The sequence below is a fragment of the Trichoderma citrinoviride genome, assembly GCF_003025115.1.
Source record: "Trichoderma citrinoviride strain TUCIM 6016 unplaced genomic scaffold BBK36scaffold_14, whole genome shotgun sequence".
Lineage (NCBI taxonomy): Eukaryota > Fungi > Ascomycota > Sordariomycetes > Hypocreales > Hypocreaceae > Trichoderma > Trichoderma citrinoviride.
In genome coordinates, this window is record NW_020194722.1 from 130,725 (window position 1) to 155,819 (window position 25,095).

Sequence of the window (25,095 nt, forward strand, 5' to 3'; positions counted from 1 at the left end):
TGAAGCTGTATCGGGTTCCAGTGCCGAGACATGGGATATAAAGCCTGGTATCAGCCATTGTCTCTCAAGTTCTGGCTCCTAATGTAAGGCCAAGGTCACCAAGCAGTGCCTAAGGCTTCCTAGCATGAAGGCATAAGCTGCTCAACTCAGACCCCCTCCTTCACCATTACCAGAGGCCGTACAGTTCTGGCCGCCACCCCGGTTTAGTCGGCCACCTCACCAACTCCGCCTCATCCCATAGGGCTGTTCCTCTTCAAGATGGTGCGGCTCCAGCTCCTCCTATCAGCCCTATTCGTGGCGCTGTCCCACCAGACATGCGTCACCGACGATGACTGCAGCCTCAACGGCGTCTGTGGCAGAACCGGCGTCTGCAAGTGTGACCCTGCCTGGACCGGCGACGACTGCGGCGCCCTCGACATCCGCCCCGCCAAGCGCAACGGCGGCTACAACCTGACGGCCGAGGGCACGTCGTCGTGGTGCTCCAAGATCATCAAGGATCCGTGGGAGCGCGGCCTGTACCACCTCTTCGCCTCCGAGTTCACGCACGGCTGCGGGCTCGACTACTGGGCGCCCTACAGCCGCATCATCAGGGCCGTGTCGCGCACGGGGCCCGCGGGGCCTTACACCTTCGCGGCCGAGGTCATGGGCCACTTTGCGCACAACCCGACGGTCGTGTACAGCCCTGCGGACAAGGAGTGGCTCCTGTACTACATCGGCTGCCCCACGGAGGTCTCGGATACCTGCCAGTCGCAGAGCTTCACGTGCGGCCCGGGCAACAACGTCAATGGCGAGAGCGGCGTCTCGGTGCTCAGCAGCCGGGACCTTCGCCATTGGAGCTTTAAGGGGCAGGTCATGCAGGGAGACAACACGGCGGACTGGGACGCCGACTTGACCAATCCTACGGCTTTCCCTCTGTACTCGAGCTCCAGCCACACAGACGCCATGGTCCTGGTCTATCGCGGCTGCCCGATCAACTGCGGTGGCAGCGAGCTGATCAATGTCGCCGTTTCGGAGAAGGGCTACGAGGGCCCGTATACCAAGATTGAGCCGGACCCCATCTTCTCCGATCCCAACGAGGATCCGTTTGTCTGGCGAGACAAGCGAGGCAACTTCCACATGCTGATGCACTCTCTCGAGTCTGACGGCGGCTTTGGCTGGGGGCCCAACGTTGGTCGACATGCGTGGGCGAGGAACTACACTGGGCCATGGACGTTTGGCAACAAGACGCTGGCGTTCAGCACCGAGGTCCCGTTCGATGATGGGACGACGATTGATTACTTCCGCAGAGAGAGGCCGGAGCTGTATTTCTCGGAGGATGGCACGATGACGCCGCTTCTGTTGTCGACGGGTGTTCAGGAGGTGAATAGTCCTATGAGCTATAGTATTGCTGTTCCTTTGGGAGATGCGGGTGTCAAGGCTCAGAATCAGAAGTAGGATGTGTGTAGCGGAATAGAAACCAGTGCGGTTACTTATGTCTCACCTAGTTGACTTACACGGAGCTTCGGTCTAATCAACAGAGTCTGCTTCGCTATGAGTGGTTGAGTCCTTCCACACTGGTAATCTCTATTGCTGCCTTTGTGTGCTCAAGTATGACAAGGAGTCATCTCTTTTGCTCTTTACGGGTTATCGGTCAATTTGCTCGAGGCGGCTCAGCGACTCGCTCACGGATCAAGGTCCTAGACAGCGATTCTAGGCATCTACATACTGCTTGGCCAGTATTGGATCCCTGTGGAACGATACCAGCAGACTCAGAGAAAGGTAACTGCCAGATTGAGTAAGCACATGTAGAGGGCCCTCTGTACTTTTGTGCGCCGGTACACGAAGCTGACTGGAGCAGGCGTGAGTACGAGGTACCGAGCCCTCAGCCCTGAAGGATTACTAGTAGTCTGGAAGAGCCTGCCTGACTCTAGGATACCGTGCCATACACAGTAAGGCTCGAATATGCACGTCATGCCTGCAGCTTGCCAACTGGGAACCGGCTGGATGGGTGGCGCGGCACTTGAAGTGGCAGCCATTGGTGTTGACGATGCAAGGCACCGAGCCTTACCACAGATGAAAAGACGGGAACGCGCACGTGAGTAATCCTGCAAATAGCACGTAGATACGGCATGCGACTCAGACAATACGCCGAGTCTTTCAGAACCAGAGTTTCGTGCTTGAAGTCGAGGATTGGGCCAAGTGTGACAAATCTCACCTTGCGTTAGCCTGGTGTCTTGGAGGTGATGATGCACGTAAGTACAAAGTGATGCTGTAGGCCATGGTTTCTGCCTTGTCATCATGATTCATTCTCACTAGTGCATATTGTCTTGGCCTGGTCGCTTTGTTTGCCTTGATCACCCTGTGATGATGGTGGACTCATCTTTAAGCGAGGACCTCGTCAAGGTGATATGGTGATTTTCCCAGGTCTTTGACGCCCAGATTAGGAAGTCATACAAGCGCTCAGCTCGTGACATGGAAAACCGGAAACGTCTTGGCCGCACAATGTCGCTCAATGGATTACCGGACAAGGCATATACCCCGACCAAGAGTCCATGCCGTGCTCCAGTCGCCGAAGATCATGGTGCCCGAAGCCTCCCACTTTTAACCGGGGCTATCTTGATATCCCCTGTCTGTTTTCTTGAGGCCGAATCGAGCATTGGCTACGCGTGCGTTTACCAGCTCAAGCTTCGGAAACGTGACCATGTCTATAAGACAATAAGACGCTTGTTGATGTTTGCCAATGGCTCTTGCATCAACAACTATGACTCAACGACAGCCATTGTGAGGTTTGTCCGTTGTGGCGGCGGCTGAGTTTCCACACGAGGAGCAAAAGGTGCTGAAGAGAAATCAATAACTCACATTATCCATACTGCTATCACAGCCTACACGAGTCAAACCCCAGAAGAGTGACGAGAAAATCAATACGAGTTTTTTTTGTCCTCGGCGGCTACACGCAAACCCCCACAGCACAGCCCATGCCAGAGTCGGTACTATCATTCTGGTGAAAGCTGAATGGGAAGATGGTGAGATCATAATAAGCAAACGTGGCAGGCTGAACCCCAGGAAGCCTGCACGTCAGGCAGGCGAGTCGTCTTACCTTGCAAAGCCTGATTGGCGAGACTCACCATGCAGCTCTTTTACCCATCGTCCGTTGCGGCTTAACGGGGCGTCATGGGCAGCTCCGTTTGTAAGGCAATAGCCTCTGTTTGCCTCGGCCCGCACCTTGAAGCCTCCTCGGACGCACCGAGACCCAAACCCTGCGTCTCGACATGGCTCCGGTGCTCTGGGCCCCTTGGCGAAAGCGCCTGTTCCAGCTTCCTCCAGACAACAATGGCGGTGATGCTGCTCCATCGAGGGCCCCCCCATCGAGGTCGAACTCGCATGCAGCTAGACGCCTTTGGTTGAGGGCCTCGCCCCGATAGTTTGTTGCGGGCGGTGGATCTTCTGGTGCGACCCAGAGAGCTGCAACCCACGCTTCTTTCGGTGATGCCCAGTTTCTTCAGCGCAGACCTGCTGTTGTGCCAATGGCGGGCCGATCCAGACGGCGTCATCTGATGTCGGCCAGCGTCAATCGCTCCCGACCGACTGGTTTATCACACCGCGAGGATGCTTGCGTCCATACGCGTACATGGTGATGGATCTGTTCCCGCTCTGCGCACCGCCTCGGTGGGAGGGCCCAGGCTTTTGCAAAGAGAGTGATAGAAAGTGGGAGAGCCGTGATACGTATGCCCTGGCTCTCCGATTGATAGCCTCGAGCCTGGTCGGCTATCCCATCCCATCCTTGACTCTTCGAATCCCTGTTGGATCGGTGCCGGCATCTACAATGGATACAAGAGAGTCGCAAATGGCTGCCTCCAGAGTTGCAGTGTCTGTGGGCTATAAGAGAGCGGATGGAACTCGCACGTTTTGGGGTTTGATGCAAGAACCCAACTGCAAGTTGCTGGACCTCATATCTTATACATCATGGCCCCCGGACGATATGCCCTTCGAGCGAACGAGCTTGCTTCCATGTTGAGCGGGAGCACGCTGACGATTCCAAACCTGAAAGTCCCGCTGGCCAACTTTGCGAGGGGACAGAGCAAGTACACAGCCGAGATCCGACGATGGGTGGACAGACTGGTAGAGGAGTTAGTGAACCGTCCTCGTTCTTTGAAGGAAATCATGTATTAACATGTAAGCGCAGGAACATTCAGGATAGAAGAAAATGCATCGGTGTCAAGCGTTGCGACTTTGGCTATCTTGCCGCATGGTAAGAGGTTTCCAGCAGTTTTCTCGGGTTACTTCTACTGACGTCCCATTTCTAGTTGCTTCCCCGATTCAGACTGGGAGCAGCTCAAAGCTGCGGCAGCATTCCTCGTCTGGATCTTTACATGGGACGACATCATCGACCACGGAGAGGACAACAGCGGCATCATCTCCAACGGAGAACGAGCCCGGGTCTTCTGCCAGCAATCGCTCGATTACATTAGGCACAAGCTCGAATTGGACGATTCTCTCGAGGTAGCTGCTGGTCAGCCTGCACCCAGCATGTCCATGTTTGATGAGACCGCTGGACCTTTGATGGAGGCGAATTGGAGTCACAGTTTGTGTTTTCCCATCAATAGAACGATACTTTGGCAATTTCTGACAGCGACTATCACAGCGCAAACGCGACGGTTGTATAACGAGATTGAGCATTATGTGAAATGCTGCCTCATTGAGCATCTGCAGCAGGAGGACGACTCCATTCCCACGCAGGAAGAGTTCACCAACATGCGCTTCGGAACGTCCGGCATCACTCCAGGGATCGCCATTTGCGAGTAAGGGCGATCATCGTGCCATCATGATACGACAGTTGCTGACTTTCCCAACAGATTCACCAGGGACATCTCACTGCCGGACGAGATTGTCGATTCCGCGCCCATGAAGGTCATATGGAGGGAGATTACTCGGCTTTGCATGATGTAAGAGTCAACCGTGGTATCATTTCACGAACTTGGATGCTGACTTTACAAGGATCAACGACATTTACTCATGCCAAAAAGAACTGGTTAGTATCTACAGCGGAATCTCAGTCAACGTGCACATATGAAGACAAAAACTAACTACAATGTGTCTTCAGCGAAGCGGTGTCATTCAAAACATCATCCCCGTCATCGCCTACTCCAGCGGAACAGACGACATGGCGACCGTCACCGACGAATTCATGGACATTTTCCAGACCTCGGTAAACACCTTTGAGGAATCCTTCCAGACCCTCAAGGCGCTCGCGTCGCCCGATCCCCAGCTTTCAGAGGACATCCAAAAGTACGTCCAAAACTGCCAGACCATCACAACGGGGCTGCTGGAATGGATGCTTCGCTCGGAGCGGTACGGGGTTGGCAAGCATCTGCAGGCGGATGGCTCGGCGCTGGTGCCTCTTGTGTATGACAGTGGGAAGTTGGCTGCTGGTAAGGCGTAAGTGAAGGGATCTCCTGGTCTTATGGAGTGTGGTGCTCATTTGGTCTGTATATGGCGTTGTATGGCGTTCTGGGTATACGATATAGAACTTGGTGTTTGTTTACGGTATACGAGTCAATCTTCTTCATTCATTTGTCTGTTTACCAGGCTCTGGAATCATAGACTTCCTCACTTGCGAGATCTTGGGTATTATGAGGATGAATCGTACAACTACCACTGGCTTGAAAGCTCGAAAGAACACATACACAGTGCTATGACCAACAATGCCTTTCATCACCCAAAGCGAAACAACGCATCTTCCGCATCGTATCCCTTGCATAGTCCCAGATACAACACATGTAGTTACACATAGAACATGTAGTTACACATGGCCATCGCGACACCCTCCAAAAACTAAAACCCCGAGACGCCGGATTACGCCTTGCCACTTCCTGACTCAAGCCTCGAATGGATCGGAGCTAGGGAAAATCCCGTGAACCATCCCGTCCATCCATCAGCCAGCCCGGCAGTTGTGAGACATTGGCATCTCGCGAATGCTATTGGTTCCTTGCATGAGATGGGAGATGCCTAAGAGGGGATCGCTCAGCCCTATGGATTTGTTTAGTGTTCAGCTGAGTTGTTTGTGTCAGCTCAGCCTTGGGGTTGCTAAGGCTGCATGTACCCGCGTACTATTTGCCCTCACTCTAGAGTGATGGTTTATTCTGAGCTGATGGATTGTTTGTGACTGGCTATGAGTCTTGGTTTGCATGCTTTGTGAAAGCTGGCTGATTTAAGGTGCCTAGATTGCCCCCATGAGATATGAGTGCTATCACCCTTTTTCTGACTCGATCAGGTGTGTTACCATTCAGCTGGCGAAGTCGTTTTTCTTCAGCTAAGCCGGCTTCATGTGCACCTTAGGTATGGTGAAAGCGAAATATGTCATTACACTGTCGCAGTGGCAGTGCGCTTTTGCGGTATGTATGTCGGAGGAGTTGACCTGGTCGGTCATGCGTCGCCTGTGGAGGAAATTAACAGACAGAGAATACCAGATGCTGAATTGGATGATGTAGGCCCATATACTCGCATCTGGGTTCATATTGCTTTCATATGCTGCTTTCGAAACCTTGGCTTCGCAGCTACTAAGAGGGCGTTCATGATCAAGATAGCCGGTCACACTACTCGAATATGAATGAATAAGACTTCACGGGATATCAGGCCTACTTGAGACTAACAGGAATAGGGAATTCGGATTAGTTCCTTTAACAGACTGCGAGGCAATACACCTTGGATCAAGTTGCAACTTGTTGCTCTAATGTCGCTGGGAAAAGTCCGTCGGACTTGGTACATAGTCTTCTCATTGAGCTTCGAGTTGGGAACAAATACCAGGTCCTCGGGATATGGAACGATTTTCTCCCCCGCGGAGATAAACATACCCATGGAGGAGTCGACAAGGAGCGGCCCGATAGCGATGCAAATGAACCAGTTCGGTCAACGTTCGGCTTCGTGCAAGCAATTTGCAGCTATGTATCTCCGAATATATAAAGAGCCAAGCTTTTCCCCCAAGCCATCAGGGATCCCGAAACAACTTTCACTTGGGACTTTGCGGGCGGGCGTCTTCGTAGCCCAGCCCCCCGGTCGCATCCTAAACAGGCATCTCGAGAAACTCCCCATGCGTTCCACGAGTCAAGAAACCCTGCGCTGACTCTGTTATACCCACTTCCGTTCACGAACTTGACTCGGTTATTTCAAGATGCTGACAATGTCAGCACCGAGACCGCGGTAATGAACGCCGGCGAATTCTTGCCTGCAGGAGGGCTTGCAAACCTCTTGTATGAGATGGTGATTAGTCCCCGAAATGCCGGAATTGGATATTCTGTGGGAGAGGAAGCTACTCTCTAGCGAGAATGTAGTCTCGACATATGTGTGCTATAACAATGAAAATTGGCCGCGTTATAGCAATCACCTCCACTTCAACACCAGTGGTGACCGCTCTTCGTATGCTATCGCAGAACCCGACTCTGGCCATTTGCTTCCCCGGTAGAGCCCAGCAGAAAGTCTCCGACAGAAAGTTGCAATTCGAATAGGCTACCCAATGAAGTAGGCCAGTAGTATCTAACTATCTAGTCAGGGGTAAAATTTGGAACTGCCGCCGCTTGAGCAGCGCATGGCCTGACGGTCACGCAACGCAGACAAGGCACGGAATAGCCTCATTGACCACTACTATACGACTGACTATTACTATACGACTGGCTATGACTATACGATCGGCCTGGCTGGGATAAAGGTACCAAATCTGGCCTGTGTCGGGGGCAAAAGACAAATTATATATGTTCTTGGCCTCGTGGCGACATGGATGCTACTACGTAAATCTGGGGTATAGAGGAGAGATTCTCGAGTGCAGCGACAACGCTCTGCAAATTTGTTCAAACAACAAGAAGACCCTGTTCACACGGTATCAGAATGGGCCGCATAAGAGGCCGCATAAGAAGAGACTGGCTTGGGGATTCAGACATTGGTGCAAATCGACAGTCACATAGGCACGCTTAGGCCATGCAGCTCCTCTGCTCGAGGATCTATATGTGCATATATCCATTGAAGATGTATTAAAGCTCTATAAAGTCTTGATCCAGAAGCCGCCATGTCCCGTATTCGTTGACGCATCAACTGAGGTCACTTTCAATCCAGGCGTGAAGAAGGCAATTTTTCCACCCAAGCGATTTTTTCGTAGCTAGAACCAGCTGCTATCCTGTATCCAAACCCAACACATTCCCTAAACTCAAAGCTCCTTGTAGTAGCAGCAATTGTAGGTCACATTACAATGAGTAAAAAAGCTGTACACATAAAACCGTAGTAGCGAAACGTTGCTTAGTCGAACTGGCTCCAGGCCTGCGCGTTACCTCGCGACTCGGGATTCCGAGCCTCAGTGGTCACCGTGAAGACTTCCGTTTTGACGATGCGGGCGTCTTCGCTATCCCGCGAGGGAGTGTCTCGGTCTTCTCGGTCGATGACGGTGGCGTCCAGCACGCTGTCTCCCTGGAACCTGTTCTTGCTGCCTTGGGTGCGTCGGCCGCTTGCCCAGTGCTTGCTGTTTTGATCGTCAAGCTGGTAGGACGGCGAGAACTTGTTGGGGTCATTCGTGGATGGGTCGTTGCTGCTGCCGAGGAAGCCGAGGCGAGAAATCAGGGGGCGGAGGGCTGGGAGTGAGCCTGCGACGAGACCCATGTTGTACTCGATGGCCATCCAGTACAGAGACGATGCGCCCTCGACTATAGCGAAACCTGATCAGCTGGGGTTTTTGGCAGCTCGATGAAAAAGGGGCTTAACTTACATGTAGTGTCTGTGCTTCCTGTCTTGTAAAAGTTCAAGCTCTTGAATCGAATCGCGGGGGCGATACAAGCGACAACACCACTTCCAAAGACAGCCAACAGGGCAAGACTCTTCCTGCTGTTGAGCTGCACGCTCATCAGAGCCGGGAACGGCAGCACGAACATGATGATGTCGCAGGCAAAGATGAGAACGGCCTGGTACATGAAGATGCCGTACGAGGTCATTGCCGGGAAGCAGTATTTGGCGCGGTCGGGCGACATGAGGAAGTTGATGTCGTATGTGTACTTGGGCGGGTTGCACTGGAAGGCCGCGACGAATGTTCCGGAGATGGTGAAGAGGGTAAAGAAGACGAGGAGGATCATGGTGGTCCATTGGACGTATGCTTTATGAGGGGTTGATGTCAGTTATGCCGCAAGCTTGGTGAGACAGGTTGCACGGTTAAACTTACGGACTGGGAAGACTCGTCGGAGGAAGAGGAGAATACTCGATTTTACTGCAAAGGAGATGGAGAGGTACATGCATATACAGACGTAGTATAGCTGTGGTTCACAAGTCAGTTCATGAGTCGTCTTCCATAGTGATAGCTAGAATGAGCACAGGGCAGCAGCTTACCATGAACCAGTGCTTGAGTTCCTCGGGCGTAACATGCTGAATATGCTTTCCAGCGCCATAGTACACCACTGCCAATCCAATACCGTTGAACGTCGTGACAAAGATCTGTTGCAATGACTCGTTAGAACCTCAGTGACCGCAAAGAGACATGGGAAGCCTTTACCAATCCAATCAAACAGGCCCAGTCGTCGATGCCGAACGAGTTGAGCATAAACTTGCGAATGTAGAGCTTCGTGCTGCAGACCACAATGGCAAAGACGCCCGTGCCAATGATGGTACCGTACGAGACTGCAATCTCGTATTTCTCGTCCGGTAGGAGCGTCATATCTACAGGTGCCGTGGCCGCCATATTGAAAGCGTTCAAGGAGTTCCGAACCGCACTTACAGAATCACTTTTAGAGCAACACAAAAACTCCGAATCTCGTGGGACGGCATTGTTGACTATATAGACGGCCATAGAAACGGCATACCCGCCACCCCAAGACCACTCTGCCGAAACAGGCTGCTAATGCTTGTTCATACGCAAAAGCAAGCATAGACAAGGTGTTACCCCGTAGCACTACTACGTACGGGAGGAGCACTGCTGCGAACGCCACTGGCAACAGCTCCGTGTTCCTTGTCCGGGGACACGGGTTCGCATCCTGGAAAGGTCTATCAATTCCCTATGAAGCCCCATGAGACGAGCAAGCCTCCTCCTCGTACTTTTAACTGGTGCAGCTAAGAAAAGCTTGACACGCCATGCTAATTGGTGCCGAGCAGGAGACAAGGAGAAATATGTCGCCTTAAACCAAGTTGAGAAGTTGTCGACCCGGCGTTGGCCTTCTCTACAGGAGGAATTGGAGAGTTCCCCTTACGCCTTCGTCTCGTTGGTTGGTGTATCTTCATGACCCCCATCCCCGGCATGCATTCCATTTCCCATCCGGCCAGGGGACCCTTGCAACTAATGCCCCTGCTAGAGCGGCCCCAGGCCACACCTATTGACGCATCCGGATTTCCGCGCAATGTGACAGGTAACAAGTTGGCCGGTGCCAGCAAACCCGCAAGTTTTCTGTCCCAGGTACGAAGCCAAAAGACATTTCGATCTGAGATGGCGTTCCAGAACAGGTTCGGGATGGCCAGGAGCTGAGCAGGCAAGTTTAAATTATAGATGTCTGGAGGGGCATGAGCAACAGGCCAGCTGACGGACAGTACGGCAAAGATCCTGGCTTGCTAATTGAATAGTTTGCGCATCTTATCAATGCCGTCGTCTTGATACGAAATTCAGGCTATTAACTTTAATGGGCCAAGTATATGCGCATGTTGGTAGTTAGTCAAGACGCTTTGTTGCGATTGCGAGACTTAAATGTCGCAACCATTCCCGCTTGCTCGAACTTGATCCAATATCATTCCTGTAACTCTTGTATTAAACCATCACCATCCCACGTGGCATCTGAACACTACCTGGTTCACCTCCTGACATACCATGGCAGAACCAACCTCATCACGCTTCAAGGTCATCATTGCCGGCGGCAGTGTTGTCGGCTTGACAACAGCGGTGGCGCTGGAAAAGGCTGGGATCGACTACGTGCTGTTGGAGAAGCGAGAGATCGCTCCTCACCTGGGCGCGTCTGTATCCATCCACCCGCATACGCAACGGGTGTTCGAACAGCTTGGGATCTGGCCTGAGATCAGGGCGAGCGTTGTGCCGCTGGAGACGCGGCAGCACTATGATGAGAATGGCTTCTTGTTTGAGGACTCTGCCATTTTGCAGGAGATTTCCAAGATGTAAGTGTGATAATTGACATGCAGTGTGATTGATGCGCCACCAATTTCTGGGTCTCCTTTCAGCGCTCGTTTCTCTCTCTCTCTCTCCCCTCTCTCTCCTATCAGAGCACGGCAGCCCTGGCCAGTATAAGCGAAGGACGGCAGACAGCTAATCACAACCCGTTCCTGCAGGACACTTGGCCGATGGACCACCTTCATGGAGCGAAGGTTCATGCTCAGCTGCATCTACAACCAGGTCGCAGACAAGTCCAGATGTCGGGCTCAAACCGGCGTGGCTTCGTTTACTGAGACCGAAGACGGCGTTGAGGTAGTCACAGACAAGGGCGAGACCATCCGAGGAGATGTCCTCATTGGCGCCGATGGCATCCACAGCACCATCCGCACTCTGATGGCTGATCACATCGCCTCAACTGATCCTGAGGCAGCCAAGGAGATGCGCAGTGGCTTCGTTAGCAACTATCACTGCATCTTCGCAACCTCCAAGAACGCCAAAGCCACAGCTGATGGCAAGCAGTTCTTGCCTGACGGCGCGGTGCACAATGTCTACTACTCGGGCTTCTCCGGCGTCATCGCTGCAGGTGTCCCGGGCCTTGTCTTTTGGTTCCTTTTTGTCAAGAGTGATCGCACGACACAGACCCCCAATACGCCACGCTTCACGGAGCAGGAGATGGAGGCCACAATCGCCAAGTACGGCGACCATGCTGTTGGCCCGGGCTACACGTTCAAGGACCTCTGGGAGAGCAGAGTCAGGGCCAACATGCTGCCCCTTGAAGAAGGGGTGCTGAAGCCGAAATGGAACTCTGGCGGCCGAGTGGTGTTGATGGGCGACGCGGTTCACAAGGCGACCATCAACCCTGGGCTGGGCGGTAATTTGGCCGTCGAGGGTGTTGTCCACTTGCTGAACGAGCTGGTGCCGCTGGTGCGGCGCTGTGAGGCTGATGGTGGGAGAAGGCCAAGCAAGAGCGAGATTACGGCCGTTTTGGACACTTATGAGACGAAGCAGCGGCCCCATGCAAACACCATCGTCACCATGTCTGGGTACGTCACGCGGTATGAGGCAATGGAGACGTGGTGGTTGAGGCTCTTGCGCAGGGTGTCTCCTTGGGTCAGCGACAAGACCAAGGCGGGCGGCTTTGTTGGGTATATAAACGAAGGCCCGTGGCTCAACTATCTGCCAAACCCGGACGAGGAGCAGTATTTGAACGAGAAGCAGTAGGGCAGGGAAGCATTCATGGGTATCTCACTTGTTTTCTTTTTCGATGGTTATTATAATGTTTGGGAGCGATTATTCTGGTATATAGCTTTGTTCATACTTGCAATTCTTGATACTTCTTCAACCTACTCCAACTTACCTGCTTTGAAGAACTGCGCAACCGTCGGCAGAGCTCTGTCATAGTATTCTCCATACCTAGCATCAGCCCCCAAAAGGCCATGTCACGCCACGAGGCGGCTGAACCCCTGCATGGCATGGCAGTGAAACATTCTTACCTCTTTGAGACGAGCCGTCGAGCCCCGGCCGCGGAACCGTCTTCCTCATGTATGCCGCGGATCGTGGAGGGGCCAAGCCTCACTCGGCCTGGCTCGAGAAAAGAGAAAAGAGGGAACTGGATTCGCCAGTCATGGGGGGGAATATCGGTAGCGAAAGCTTTGGGAAGTGATCTACAGGAGCAAGTCCCGGCCGGGATTCTTTTGCGTGTATAACAAGGTGCTCGCCATGTCGGCAAGCGATATCCGAATAGGCCATAGCTCTCTTTGCTAATACTAGTATAGTACAGGTATTTTAAGAGCGGCCTCTTGTTATGAAGACTACTAGCAGGGGTATCAGCGCCCTATGTAGGTTGGTAGGTGCTCGGTTTATAGAAGAGTCCCGAGACGTTGCGAAAGTCGGCATGTGCTTGGACACGCGAGCCGAAGTGGAATGGTTCCATCAACCAGCTGTGTTCCATATAAACTAGCCCACATCATTAATCTCTACGAACAAACCAATGGCCCAACAACAATGGTTCGGAATTATTCGTCCCTTGCGCTAATCCTTCTGCTGCTTCCTAGGCCGTCCCGTCCCCTCTCCCACATTCCCGGTGCCGGTAGTATTATTAGCTCGCCCGCCTCATAGCCACGGTAGCATCCGGAACCGCTCCTGTGTGACCCGGATACACACGTCTCCACGGTTCTGCAAGCGTTCCAATTCGGTGATTAGCTTTATAAGCAGCGACGCAGGGGAAATCGAGCCCTGCATGCGGTAGCATTCGCTCAATATGATCCCGTCCCGCATCACCACTTGCGATGTGATGGCACCTACATATATAAGATTGCACCCAGAAGCTACCCAATCGCTGGATCTCCTCTAACCGAAGAGCCGAGAATCACCTATGAACAGTCTTCAAAGAAAACACAGCTGAAGATCTGTGGAAATATGCACATTATGCGAAACCCCGCATGAAGCGCCCTCAGGACCATTTACTGCATCGGCCGATGACAGCTAACCCACAGCATCACGCGAGGGTCATCGATGAGTCCCACCATCGTAGACGGTCCAAGCGTGCCCGCAACTCTCCTATTCGTAACAGTTGTTCTTCGGGCAAGTGCTGGGTTACCTTGTTGCTGATTTTCTGATGTACTGGGGTCTTCACATGGCAGAAAGAGGAGCTGGGGATGCTTGCGATGGCGAGTGTCGGCGATACAAGGGCCCTGGCTTGCCCCGAAGACCCATGTTGGCTATCGGGGAACAATAACCCGCTTCACGGACCTTGATCTAGAATGACAGCAGAAGAAGACGATGCCTGTACGATATTCTTGTAAATACTTGGGTATCCCCAACTCAGGAGAAAAGAGGGAATAGCAGTGTCTTTCTAGTTGAGGCCATTCTCAATATCAGGGCGGCAGAGTCCATTGATGCCTCTATGGCTTTGCTTATTTACAACACTCATCAGCAAAAAGCAACTATTAGACATACTAGAGGTTTCATATGCCTGGTGATAATTGCTTTTTACTTCGACATCGACTTGTCATCTTCTCTGTGAAGCTAAAAGCCACGCCGTGAGAGAGCTCAGCGGTTCGTGTTACGGAAAGGCCTCCTTAAACGTCAATCTCGCCTGTTTGGCGATGCCCGTTCTTCAGCCGCGTGCCCCTTTCAAGGACGCGCTTCAAGTCGTTGGTGCTGTTAAGCTTGCACTGCCTCCTGATAGAGATGGAATCTTAACGGGCTGTTAATAAGCTGGATTGGACCCATAAGACAGCTTTTCGCGAGAATGCAGGCACAAGCGAATAGCCGATGCTGACGGCTACGCGGCTCCTCTCACCGCCGGCAACTCTCGAATATGGGGGAAAGATTGATTGGATAAACTACGAGTTGAGAAAGTCATTTGCCCCTTCTTCGTTGATCAAACATTGGTAACTTGGGGGGGAGCATTAGCTCTACTGCTATCCCCTATCATATCACGATCTTTGCCTTCCCTGGGTCTTCCAAGATGTTCCAATCTCCTCATGGCCCTGCCGTATGGTGTTATCGAGAAGAACTTTTGTACTCCTCCCTTGCAGCAGATGAAGATCATCTCGGAGAAGATATCAGAGATGCACTTGGGACTTGGCTTTTTGCTCCATCAAGATGCATCATTTTGACGCATCTAGGAATTTCCTTACTGCAGCAGTTTCAGACGGAGGTCCTATGCTTGACATGATGTTCTCCCGGCTTGACGAATTCACCCTTTGGAAACGGTCACATCATAATACTCGTTTCTATATCTTCTTCCTCTGAAGGAACAGCTCGTATTCTGATTGTCCCAATATTTCCCCTCTACTTGTGGCTTTGACAGCAGATCGAATATAGGCTTCCGCCGGCGACATCCTTCTTTGAAATGAGACCAAAGATCAACTGTGACAGTACCTAATCGAGATAAACAGTTGAGTTAAAAGATGGTAAAAACAAAACATGGCATTGAACAAGCAATTTAACCCAGATAATTAGGAGATACAAGGCATATGGATCAGCGAAGCATGCTGCAGCCGAATGCAACCTAAATCCTTCCCTTCCGCTGTTGTATTGCAGTATGACATTGCTCACTCTAAGCTGCCAGGGAGCCAAGTTGACCTCCTTATCTGACATCAGATTGTTCTTGCTTCATTCCAACTTCTCCTACCACCACTGGACAAGGCTTACTCGCCGTCTATTCGAGTGGCTGCTCAAGAAATGACGGCTTCTGTTGGAGATGAACCTTGTGCTCGGAATTTGCTGTCAAAAACCGTTGTTCATCCTGGCGTCCTTCCAAGCTAAAACAGGAACTCCCCTGGTAGAAACCTCTTTCCAGAGTGTTGCGTGGATGAAGTCCTTCTAAAGCCCTCTTCTGGAAAATTCGCAAGTCCAAAAATTGCAGATGAGAACACCCAGTAGCTGCTGATGCTCTCATGTTCACAGAACCGGGACACATCGCTTCAGCTACAAATCCTTCGGACTCCCCATCAAGGTGTGCACCAGCTTCGTGAACTTTTGACCTTTGTTCAGTCTCCGTGATGGATACAGACAGATATGAATATCTTCGCACTTTGCAATTGCTACTATACTTTGCTCAACGTGAGTGGGCGCTTGAAGTTCTCGCCCTCCCTTGAGCCGCATTTGCCTGCCTGACATGCTTTGGCACTACAGCCTCCGTCTCCTCATACTCCAAGTACAGAGGATGCTCTTATTAATCTATAAGGTTTGGACATTGTTCCACAGGCAAAGAGGGTGGACGATCGAAAGGGATTGAGAACAACGTAGTGATGTAAGGTCACAGAATGTAAGGGCCAGCCTTGTCAACTCAACAGGACTGACTCTCCGGACGCCTGTATTGCTCGGGAATGAACTTGTAATGTCATTGTTGGCCTCATTGTAGGTTAAGGTCCATGATGTTACGCCACTGCATATGCTTAAATCTGAGTTTTTGGTCATATGGCAAATTCAGGAACCAGATTGGTAGAGTTGCATCCGAAAGGCCCGAAAAGCAATGCTTTTGATCCGAAACCATGATGTAGTGCATTAATAGTCTCCGGTTGAGCATAGTAATCGCCGCAGATTTAATAGACACAAGATTGAGTATCGGCAAATCAGCAAGGGAAGCACTCGCTGGTTTATCACGTCTTGATGCAATTGTCAGGCTGTATTGTCATACATTGAATCCAATCCGTCTGTCCATGGTTCGTCAAGCTGCTAATGGCATTTCAGTCAAGCTCAATTCTTTTCCTCTCGTAACAGTCAATGTTTGCTTACGGGAGATTATTTGCAGACGGCAGATTGATCAGTTGCGATAAAGTCGATATCAGCGTTAAACCAGACAATCTTCTTTTCTTTGAATCATCCGGCTTTCTAAACCTTCCATGTTCCTTTCCGCTCTCTCAAGGGAAACCACGCTACGCACATAAACACCGTACCCAAGATCAACCCACCGGCTGAGAACCCGATGCCACCCAGCCAACGAGTGTGTGTGAATTCCCCAAAGATGGCGCCCGCTATCGGCGTCCCGACAAGAATCGCTACTCCGAAAAACACAAAGGCCATTCCCAAGCGAGTGCCGACCCGTGATGCGTCTGGGGTCTGGGTCATGATGACAACTGGTGTCCCGGTAACTGTTGCGCCGGAAGTGATACCGTAGAGAATCGTGAAGACGACGATGCCGCCTAGGTTCTTGAGACCCATCCAGCCAAATGCCAGGATACCAGAGGCAAAGGTGCAAAAAATCATGACGTTGAGCGTTCCGTATTTGTCGCTGAGATACATGGGTAACACCCGTCCAAAGACGCTTCCAGCGTTGAGCAACGTGACCGTGTATGGCGCGAATTCCAGACTCGACAAATGGTTGAGCTCGTCATAGACTTGAATGTAGAAAAATGCAGTGTAGAGGACGAGAAAGGTCAACGTGCTGCCAGTGATGAAGCTCATATAGGACAAGTCCCTCCAAGCCGAATTATCGACCAGAGAGCGGACGCGACCTGACGCCGGCACACGAGGCCGCATTGAAACAGCCGGTATGACACAGAGGCCCAAGATGATGAATGCAATCACCCGAGTTGTCCACCCAAAGCCGATTTTGGGAACCAAGTGGCTGAAGATGATCGGAAAGATGATGCCGCCGACTGGAGAGCCTGTTCCAGCAATCCCTATGGCAAAGGCTCGTCGCTTCTGGAAATACTGCGCCATGATAGCCGTGGCGGGCAGAAACGAGATACCCATCCCAAAGCCAACGCAGACGCCTTGAGCAAGCAAAACCTGCCAGTACGTCGTACACAGAGATGTCATGAACATCCCAAAGCATGTCAGGAGCAGACCGCCATTCAAGATCGATGTGACATATCCGGCATCAAAGAGCGGCCCTGCAACGAATCCTCCGAGAAACAAGAGACAGGCTTGCAGAGAGCCAATCCAAGAAATGGTTGATGCTGACTCCGACGTAAGCATCACCGTCTGATAGTACGTTTGGAACGTTCCAAAGGCATTGACGAGGCCCCACGTCGCTGCGAACACTACCCATCCGCCGAGAACTTGGAGCCAAGCGTTGAGTCCACCATCTGGCGCAGCGGTTGCTGAAGCGGGAGGAGGTGATGTTGAAGGCGCTTCGTGGGGAGACGTCAAATCGGATGGAAACGGTCGCTTCGATTCGACAAAGGCATTGTCCTCCGTGATTGTGTCGGATGCTGTCTCGTTCTCTTTATCCATGTCGCCAGTATGCTAGAAGCGAACGTGTCAGTCCTTGACTTGAAGGTGCTGTGGAATCAAACTCTTTGATATATACCTGAAAGTCCCAGATTCGAGTAGGCAGTCTCCCACGCTACCCCGAAGGTTCGTCAATTGCAGCCATTTATAATCCTCATGTGCAACAGGCTTCGAGACTGCTTCGAAGCAAAGCACATGGTCTTGGAATCATTGAGCACGGAGAGGAGCAGAAAGTGGCACCGCTGCCGTACATGTACTCCTCGGGCATATCAGATTTATAAGCTGACCTAACAATGTAATGAATAACCACCCACATACTCCGAGCAATACAGGCTCTATAAATCTCGCAACAGATCCAGACCGTAAGGGGAAAGGCACTCGATGTCGTATCGTCTTCTCCAGGCGGGGAATGCAACCACCATCTGAAGAAGCAACTCCACCATTACCCGTCGCAGGAAACTTGCCAAAAATCTGTGCAGAGAATCCTCCCTGCCTCGGGGTTATAATATGGAAGCAAAATCTCTTTTTGATACCTGTCTAACTCGGAGGAGCCGCGTTCCATCTCTGGTTAAGTATAAGCTCGAAGCTGCTCAGAGAGGAAGCAAAATCAGCCAAGTATTGTGCCGACATCTCGAACTTCCAGATTTGGGATGATTAGCGACGTTTGCTGTTTATTCCCGGTTGAGGGTGCGGAGAATTGTGGCTATTTCCCGATGGTAAATGTATGATAAGGCGTTGGCTGGGGTTATACATCGCCGCAACACTGTGCGTTGATGGAGCATTTATTACCAAGCTCGAACCCTTGATATATCTTCGCTGAGCAATGTCGCATCATCCAGTCGCACGTGCCAGAGTGTTCTCTGAACCCAACGTGGAAGCAGAATACTGCAAGTTTAAGTTCACTGCCTCCATTACCCAGTTCCTCTCAGTGCAGCTGTGGTGTTTTGTTTTATTGTGAGCAAGTATTGCGGGTGGTGTTCCCACTCCACTACGGATATAGGATAGCACACCTGACCTCGCTACATAGTCTTGAAGAGATATCAAACAGTATGGCTCTGAAAACCCTTTTGACACATCCTTTGTGCTCATCAGATGTAGAAGATATTGCTCCTTGACGTCCCTCAGCAACTGTTAAGAACTCGTAAATACCTAATGGGAAATCTCGAGTTCGCTCAGAAGTATAGGAAACCTCTGCAGATCCCCGACAAGCAGGAGGTCGCTAAAGAAGCCCGACTTAGTTTTAGATTCTTTCACACCAGCATCTGCTGAATTGTGATAGTCTGGGACGAGAGACTGATGAGATAGATTCTCTGTCCCACTCATTAATGCTCTTGTATATAAAGACGCGGTTGAGTCACTTTAGGGTACATATGCTCCAATGAACAAGAAGCTCTTGCTGAGACCCTGGCCAAGGACAGTCTGAGACCTCCTACTTCGTCGTCCCGATGTTGGTTGTAAGTATGCATAGCAGTTCGAGAAAGCATTATCAACGAGATTCAGAAATGCAATCCTTGATTATGTGGTCTTTATTCTGAGATGACGGTTCCATCACCACCATTATACTAGAAATGGAACTCACTATCACCTCTTCTCTTGATATATCTCTTGGACCTGAGGTTTAATTACTTTGAAAAGCTTGTCTTTGTAATTGTATGACATCACTTCTAGAGTTGGAGCCCTCAATACTTATAGAGTAAGTGGGTAGCTGGATACAGATTTGTCTTCCAGCAAGGTTCTACGTTAGCAAAGGGAAATATTCCTGAAAAAAGATTATGCTCCAAGGAATTAAAATTATCTGAAAATTGTATAGGAGAATGTCTTCAAGTAGGGGGAGAGTCGTAAATGTGATGATATGTAGATATTCCTCGATAACGTTAAAAATAAGGTTACTAATTCAAGGGATTGAGAAGATGTGTCAAAGAGCAACAAGCCACTAGGTACATGCCCATCCAGACTTTATATAAGCGCTTGGTAAGATATTGCTGGCATAGCTATAAGCAAGCCACAACCATACTTCGCCACGGCGGATTTAGCATCTTAAATCCTTATGCAAAGCCCTACGGAGCTCAACACCAACAGCTGGCATTTCCCATTCCGGTATCTTCTCGATCTTGGCCCACTCACAAGGTTGGTTCGGCAGTAGCTTCACCAATGACATATCGCAGGTTGCGTAGTAACAAAACCCCTAAGAGAATACGATGACGGGTGTGAGGCGATTGTGCCATTTACCGCGCGGCATGACTCAGCATCACCATGTCATTCATAAGTGTCAATAAAAGAACCGCAATCATGTTCATATGCAGCCATATTCCCCTCTTTCTGGATGATGATTTGAAAGATTGAATGGCTTCTATTGCTTGGCAATTGTGTCTATATATCTATCATCGAATCCGTCAGAATGGCAACTGTAGGTCTATTGCTCCACGTAGTACAGTGACTACTGGACATAGCCAGTGTATAGACTAAACTGCTGATATTCATATGATAGGAACAAGCCAATGGCAATATCACTACCAACTGGAAGAGCTTCTCCGACAAATCTGGCAACTTCCAACGCCCTGCTACCGTATTCCGTGACACAATCTCCAAAGAACCCGGAGCCAAGTTTCCGGCCGAGAAGGGTAGATATCACCTCTATGTCAGCTATGCCTGTCCTTGGGTACGTTATCGTTTTCGCCTTCAAACAATAGAAACCAAGCTCACATGGCAAAGGCACACCGGATTTTGATTGCTCGAAAGCTCAAGGGCCTAGAAGACATTATCCCATACACATCAGTGCACTGGCTCCTCAAAGATGGCGGCATGTAGCGACTATGCCCCTTGAACTTGTATACGCAACTAATTGATGTCTAGGATGGCGCTTTGCAACTGCTGAAGACACAGATGCTGGAGGAGAGAATGTGACGCCCGACCCCCTTCACGACTTTACCCATCTACGACAAGTATACTATGAGTCCGACCCCAACTACCAGGCCCGATTCAGCGTGCCAGTACTGTACGACAAGATCCAAAAAGTGATTGTAAACAACGAGAGCAGCGAAATTCTCCGCATGTTTGGCACAGCAGTGAGTTTTTGCCCTCGCCACATTTCCCAGCCATACTCGGTACACAAGCTGACCACTATCAACTCCAGTTTGACGACATCATCGAAGAAAAGTACCGTAATGTCTCGCTATACCCTGAGCAATTCCAGAAACAGATCGAAGAGGTCCATCCATGGCACTACGACAACATCAACAACGGCGTGTACAAGTGCGGCATGGCATCTTCTCAAGAAGCGTATGAGCGCGCCGTGACGGAACTTTTCGAGGCGCTGGACAAATGCGAAGGGCACCTCGCGTCGACCGGCGGGCCATATTGGTTCGGCAAGGACATTACAGAGGTCGATATCAGACTGTAAGCTGCTACTCAACCGATCCATGTGAAGTGTAACTACTAACTTTATGATCCAACGCAGCTATGTCACACTTATTCGCTTCGACGTACGCATTTATCCCCCTGATTCATCCTTCAATCACTGACAAAGTTGTAGGTTGTATACGTCCAGCACTTCAAGTGCAACATTCGAGACATACGCTCAGGCTACCCGCACATCCACAAATGGCTGCGAAACCTCTACTGGAACGTTCCCGCATTCGAGGAGACCACAAACTTCCTCCATATCAAGAATCATTATACCAAGAGCCACACGCCCATCAACCCTCTGTCCATCACCCCTGTAGGACCCCTTCCGCACATTCTGCCTCTGAACGAGGAAGTCCCTGCTGTAAAGGCATACGAGCAGCTTTAAGTATGGCGTCCAGGATCTGCAAGGGAGAAATTGATTCTGTTCTTACAGCCATATATGTAGCTCATAGCAGGATCAAATATGATGCGTACCTTTGATTCAAATTATCCCTTTGCATCCCCAAATCGTGATGCCATATTCACCAGTTGCCGTCATAATCTTCCCATCTTTGGTTACGTGTCTCAGCAGAGCAATTAGACGCAAGCGAGATCAAGCCGACCCGGAGTCACAACTTCAAAAGACATCGTAACCGGCTCCTTACCGGCTCCTGACCCCGCAGACGAGTCGTGTGTCTTTGTGACGAGCTACCAGCTAACTCTCTATATCTCCCAACGTGATGTAGACGGCCTGGCTCTGATAATGTTGACCAAATACTGCGGCTTCCGCGCTGCCACCCTCTTGTTGAGCAGATTCGAAGAACTCCGCAACAAGCACCATGTCAAAGGTTGTGCGGAATGCGCCCTGTTGAGTAGGGGCTTGCTTAAAGGATGGGCTGTGTGGTCCTCCACGTCATGGAATTCCCAATGAAAGATTTGGATCCGGATTAACCGACCACAAATCTACGTGAGTGCTTTTCTTGATCTCTTGAATACAGTGGAGCGTGCCTTACATTATCTTCCTTGCTTCATTGAGCCAGTGCTGTAATCTCATGACGACTTACATATGATCTCAACCAAAAGGAAAATACCCTCCACGAGATCCTTGCAACAGGCGAGGATCTCGTCTGTTGACATGTTGGCTGTCACTTTGTCATGCTGGTCGTATCCCTTCTGAGACTGGCGATATTCTTGTTGGATCACTTTGACTTGTTGGTCCGTCAGGTTAGACGGAACCTCGTACAGGAGAATAGGGATTTGGTTTGTATGCGAATTGCAACGTCCGCCCTTTGACGCAAAAGGCCGCGTATAGCCCTTATGGAGACCATTCGAGGTTCATACTGAAGCAGATTCCATGCCAACATCTACCAGTTTACATGTCCCTAACCCATGCACAACCACTACCTCAATCATCTTCCCCATCCACATCCATCTATACAGCTCCAGCTCATCACAGCACCCAACCTCACCAAAGTCTCCCAGCTTCAAAACCCAGAAAACACCCACAAATTTCTTTCTGTCTCACACGAGTCGACACAGCAAGGCCACGGCAACTCAGCGACACAATTCAGTTCCCTCAGCTTCTCCGGCTGCTCTCCCGGTCTAACCTCGAACGGCTTCCCATGGAGCTAAACTCACCTTATCTCAAACCTAATCTCGTGGGCTGAAAGGTTAAAGCTCACTTCATTCTCGGAGGCAAATCTCTGTACCACTGTCCTTTCCTCGTTCACCCCAAACGCTCATCATTGGCATTCGTCATGCATAATGTCGTTACGCAGAGGAAAATAGGAGCTACAATGTCACGATACAACTCACCAGAGGTCCATCATCGTGTTGACAGTAACTCCCATCACCACATCACCACATTAGACACGAGGAGCCATTTTCGGCTTCACACCATCCTTTAAGCCTCAATAGGTAAGGCAGAGAGCATTACGCACAACTCAAACTCTCGGTTATCCTTTGTAGCCATTCATGAGCATGTCCACCAGCAGGCTTATCCACAATGGACGACGCCTCGCGAACAAGCTTTCCATAGTACCTTCGATTAGCATTCGAGGCTGTTTACCTTGACACTTTAATCCGACGACAAGAAAGGACAAGCCTGGACTCGGGGACATATATAAGGCAAGCTCTGCCCCAGCTCAACTGTCCTGGTAACTTCTCGCAGACATACTCGCATACATACTCGCAGACATATTCGGACTTTCACATATTCTGACTCTTCCATACTTCAAACACTTCCAGACATCGAAGACTTTCATACCTTCGAATACTATCATAATTTCGGACACTTTAAAGCTCAGACAAGCACACATATATAAAGCCCATCCCAGAGACATACCATCAGTCGCCATGTCTCTCCCTCTGCGAACCCGCCCCTGCAACGGTGAGCCCAGTGCTCAGCGAGACCTCACCTCGCACCTCCTCCAACTGCCAGTCGAGCTGGTAGTTGCCATCGCCTCCCAGGTTCCTCGGCACAGCCAGATCCTGGCCTCGCAGTCTTGTCGCGCGCTGCGAAACGTCCTCTGCGACAGTCTGCTCCCCGGGGACGACCGTCTCCCGGAGAACCTCCCGAGGCGGGAACAGGTCGAGTTCCTCCTCCACCTGTCGCGAGGCAGCCCCGGCGAATGGGTCTGCGAGGAATGCATGGAGCTGCACCAGGCCTTCATGCACGACACGCCGGCCAAGCCCATGTCCGAGGCCTACCTCCCGTGCTTCTTCCCAGGATTTTTTGGTCAGGGACAAGACCTCAACATCCACGACATCTATGGCTTCAAGATGAACCATAGACATGTCCAGCTGGCGCTGAAGCACGCCCGCCTCGCCGCCACCGAGTCTCTGGACACGACATACCTCCAGAGACTCCTCCAGCCGCACCACAAGCGGATCCGCTCGCGGTACACCCGCAAGCACCTTGTCGACGCCAAGTATTCGGCGTTTCTCAAGGTTGTCGACGGGAGATTCGTCGTCAAGACGACCTTCGACTTCCGGGAAGGTTACGACAAGGTGCACCGGAAGTACCTTGGAACCGTCGCGCTGTGTGGGCACCAGATCGCACAGGCCTGCGACGCCCAGGTCGCGCCAGGGCCCTCGTCGTCCGGCTCCAGCGACGACTCGCATCCGCTGTGGGCGCTCAAGACCGCGGTCAGCGCCGCTTACCAGTCGCCGGGCGAGGAAGTCTCCGGCCGGTGCGAGTTCTGCGGCACCGACTTTGCCGTCAAGGCATCTCCAGAGCGCGTCACTATGACCGCCTGGAAGGACTTTGGCCCAGAGGGAACGTCATACGATCCCTACTGGCGCTCGCATGCGAGCAGGGTGTTCAGCACGAGGACCGCCTGCCGCATGGCCGGGAGCATCCGGGAGCTGTACGGCGAGGGCACAGCTTAAGTCCTGCGAGCATTGGCTGTCGGTTTTGGTGCCTGGTTCCTGGTTTTGGGCGGATAGACTGTCTCCATATGGCGTCGGTCGGCGGTTGGCGTTGGAATAGGACGGAGGAGCATCTCGGGCTTGGGCATGGGGTGGAGCACGGAGCGGGTTTAGCTAGTTCCGAATTCAGCGGATTTTATATCTTGAATCAGAATTTTTTTTGCTTCCACTGCCTTTTCCTTGTCTTCACATCTTTGCAGATTTTCTGTCTTGTCTACTTTTTGCAGGTTTGTTGACAATCTTTGGTGCGCAAACACCTGGTCATTGAGTAGCAGTACTGCCAGCAGCTTACCTTCATCAATGAGAAACTTATGATTCTCTCCGTCCCGACTGACCGATCTCGTGCCTCGTGCAACCCGTGATGTCTTGCCATGGCACATTCGAAGCTTTAGCGATCTTTTCTCTCCGTGGTCGCCAGAGTCAATATGATGCCTATAGAAACCCTCGCAAGAGGTCATCTCTGTCGTGTTACAAAGTCTCAGCGTTTGCAATGAAGAACT

General features: G+C 51.1%; 7 protein-coding genes across 7 annotated transcripts; 5 read left to right on the forward strand and 2 right to left on the reverse strand.

Moving 5' to 3' along the window:
* Positions 1-258: 258 nt before the first annotated feature.
* On the forward strand, positions 259-1,434 carry BBK36DRAFT_1127342 (hypothetical protein; the record flags this gene model as incomplete). The annotated part of the gene is made up of 1 exon (XM_024891489.1): positions 259-1,434. The coding sequence occupies one exon, from the start codon at positions 259-261 to the stop codon at positions 1,432-1,434; it is 1,176 nt and encodes a 391-aa protein (XP_024746355.1).
* Positions 1,435-3,937: 2,503 nt separating this feature from the next.
* On the forward strand, positions 3,938-5,428 carry BBK36DRAFT_1182642 (terpenoid synthase). The gene is made up of 6 exons (XM_024896318.1): positions 3,938-4,106; positions 4,163-4,228; positions 4,284-4,778; positions 4,833-4,922; positions 4,975-5,008; positions 5,081-5,428. The coding sequence occupies exons 1-6, from the start codon at positions 3,943-3,945 to the stop codon at positions 5,417-5,419; spliced, it is 1,188 nt and encodes a 395-aa protein (XP_024746356.1). The 5' UTR covers positions 3,938-3,942; the 3' UTR covers positions 5,420-5,428.
* Positions 5,429-8,262: 2,834 nt separating this feature from the next.
* Positions 8,263-9,685, reverse strand: BBK36DRAFT_1127419 (hypothetical protein; the record flags this gene model as incomplete). Its single annotated transcript, XM_024891501.1, has 5 exons — positions 8,263-8,663; positions 8,726-9,106; positions 9,173-9,263; positions 9,337-9,441; positions 9,500-9,685. The coding sequence occupies 5 exons, from the start codon at positions 9,683-9,685 to the stop codon at positions 8,263-8,265; spliced, it is 1,164 nt and encodes a 387-aa protein (XP_024746357.1).
* Positions 9,686-10,798: 1,113 nt separating this feature from the next.
* On the forward strand, positions 10,799-12,316 carry BBK36DRAFT_1127070 (FAD/NAD(P)-binding domain-containing protein; the record flags this gene model as incomplete). The annotated part of the gene is made up of 2 exons (XM_024891459.1): positions 10,799-11,100; positions 11,308-12,316. 2 exons carry the CDS (start codon positions 10,799-10,801, stop codon positions 12,314-12,316), a joined length of 1,311 nt encoding a protein of 436 aa, XP_024746358.1.
* A 4,120-nt stretch (positions 12,317-16,436) lies between these two features.
* Positions 16,437-17,785, reverse strand: BBK36DRAFT_1182651 (MFS general substrate transporter; the record flags this gene model as incomplete). Its single annotated transcript, XM_024896319.1, has 1 exon — positions 16,437-17,785. One exon carries the CDS (start codon positions 17,783-17,785, stop codon positions 16,439-16,441), a length of 1,347 nt encoding a protein of 448 aa, XP_024746359.1.
* A 2,395-nt stretch (positions 17,786-20,180) lies between these two features.
* On the forward strand, positions 20,181-21,572 carry BBK36DRAFT_67960 (hypothetical protein; the record flags this gene model as incomplete). Its single annotated transcript, XM_024898496.1, has 7 exons — positions 20,181-20,189; positions 20,271-20,441; positions 20,495-20,582; positions 20,636-20,847; positions 20,916-21,178; positions 21,240-21,264; positions 21,315-21,572. The coding sequence occupies 7 exons, from the start codon at positions 20,181-20,183 to the stop codon at positions 21,570-21,572; spliced, it is 1,026 nt and encodes a 341-aa protein (XP_024746360.1).
* Positions 21,573-23,521: 1,949 nt separating this feature from the next.
* On the forward strand, positions 23,522-24,556 carry BBK36DRAFT_1127074 (hypothetical protein; the record flags this gene model as incomplete). The annotated part of the gene is made up of 1 exon (XM_024891460.1): positions 23,522-24,556. The coding sequence occupies one exon, from the start codon at positions 23,522-23,524 to the stop codon at positions 24,554-24,556; it is 1,035 nt and encodes a 344-aa protein (XP_024746361.1).
* Between the last annotated feature and the right edge of the window lie 539 nt (positions 24,557-25,095).

Coding starts and splice junctions, on each gene's coding strand:
- BBK36DRAFT_1182642 (XM_024896318.1), top strand. CDS start 3,943: ATGGCCCCCGGACGATATGCCCTTCGAGCGAACGAGCTTGCTTCCATG. Junction 4,229..4,283: donor TTTGGCTATCTTGCCGCATG/GTAAGAGGTTTC, acceptor TCCCATTTCTAG/TTGCTTCCCCGATTCAGACT. Junction 5,009..5,080: donor ACTCATGCCAAAAAGAACTG/GTTAGTATCTAC, acceptor ATGTGTCTTCAG/CGAAGCGGTGTCATTCAAAA.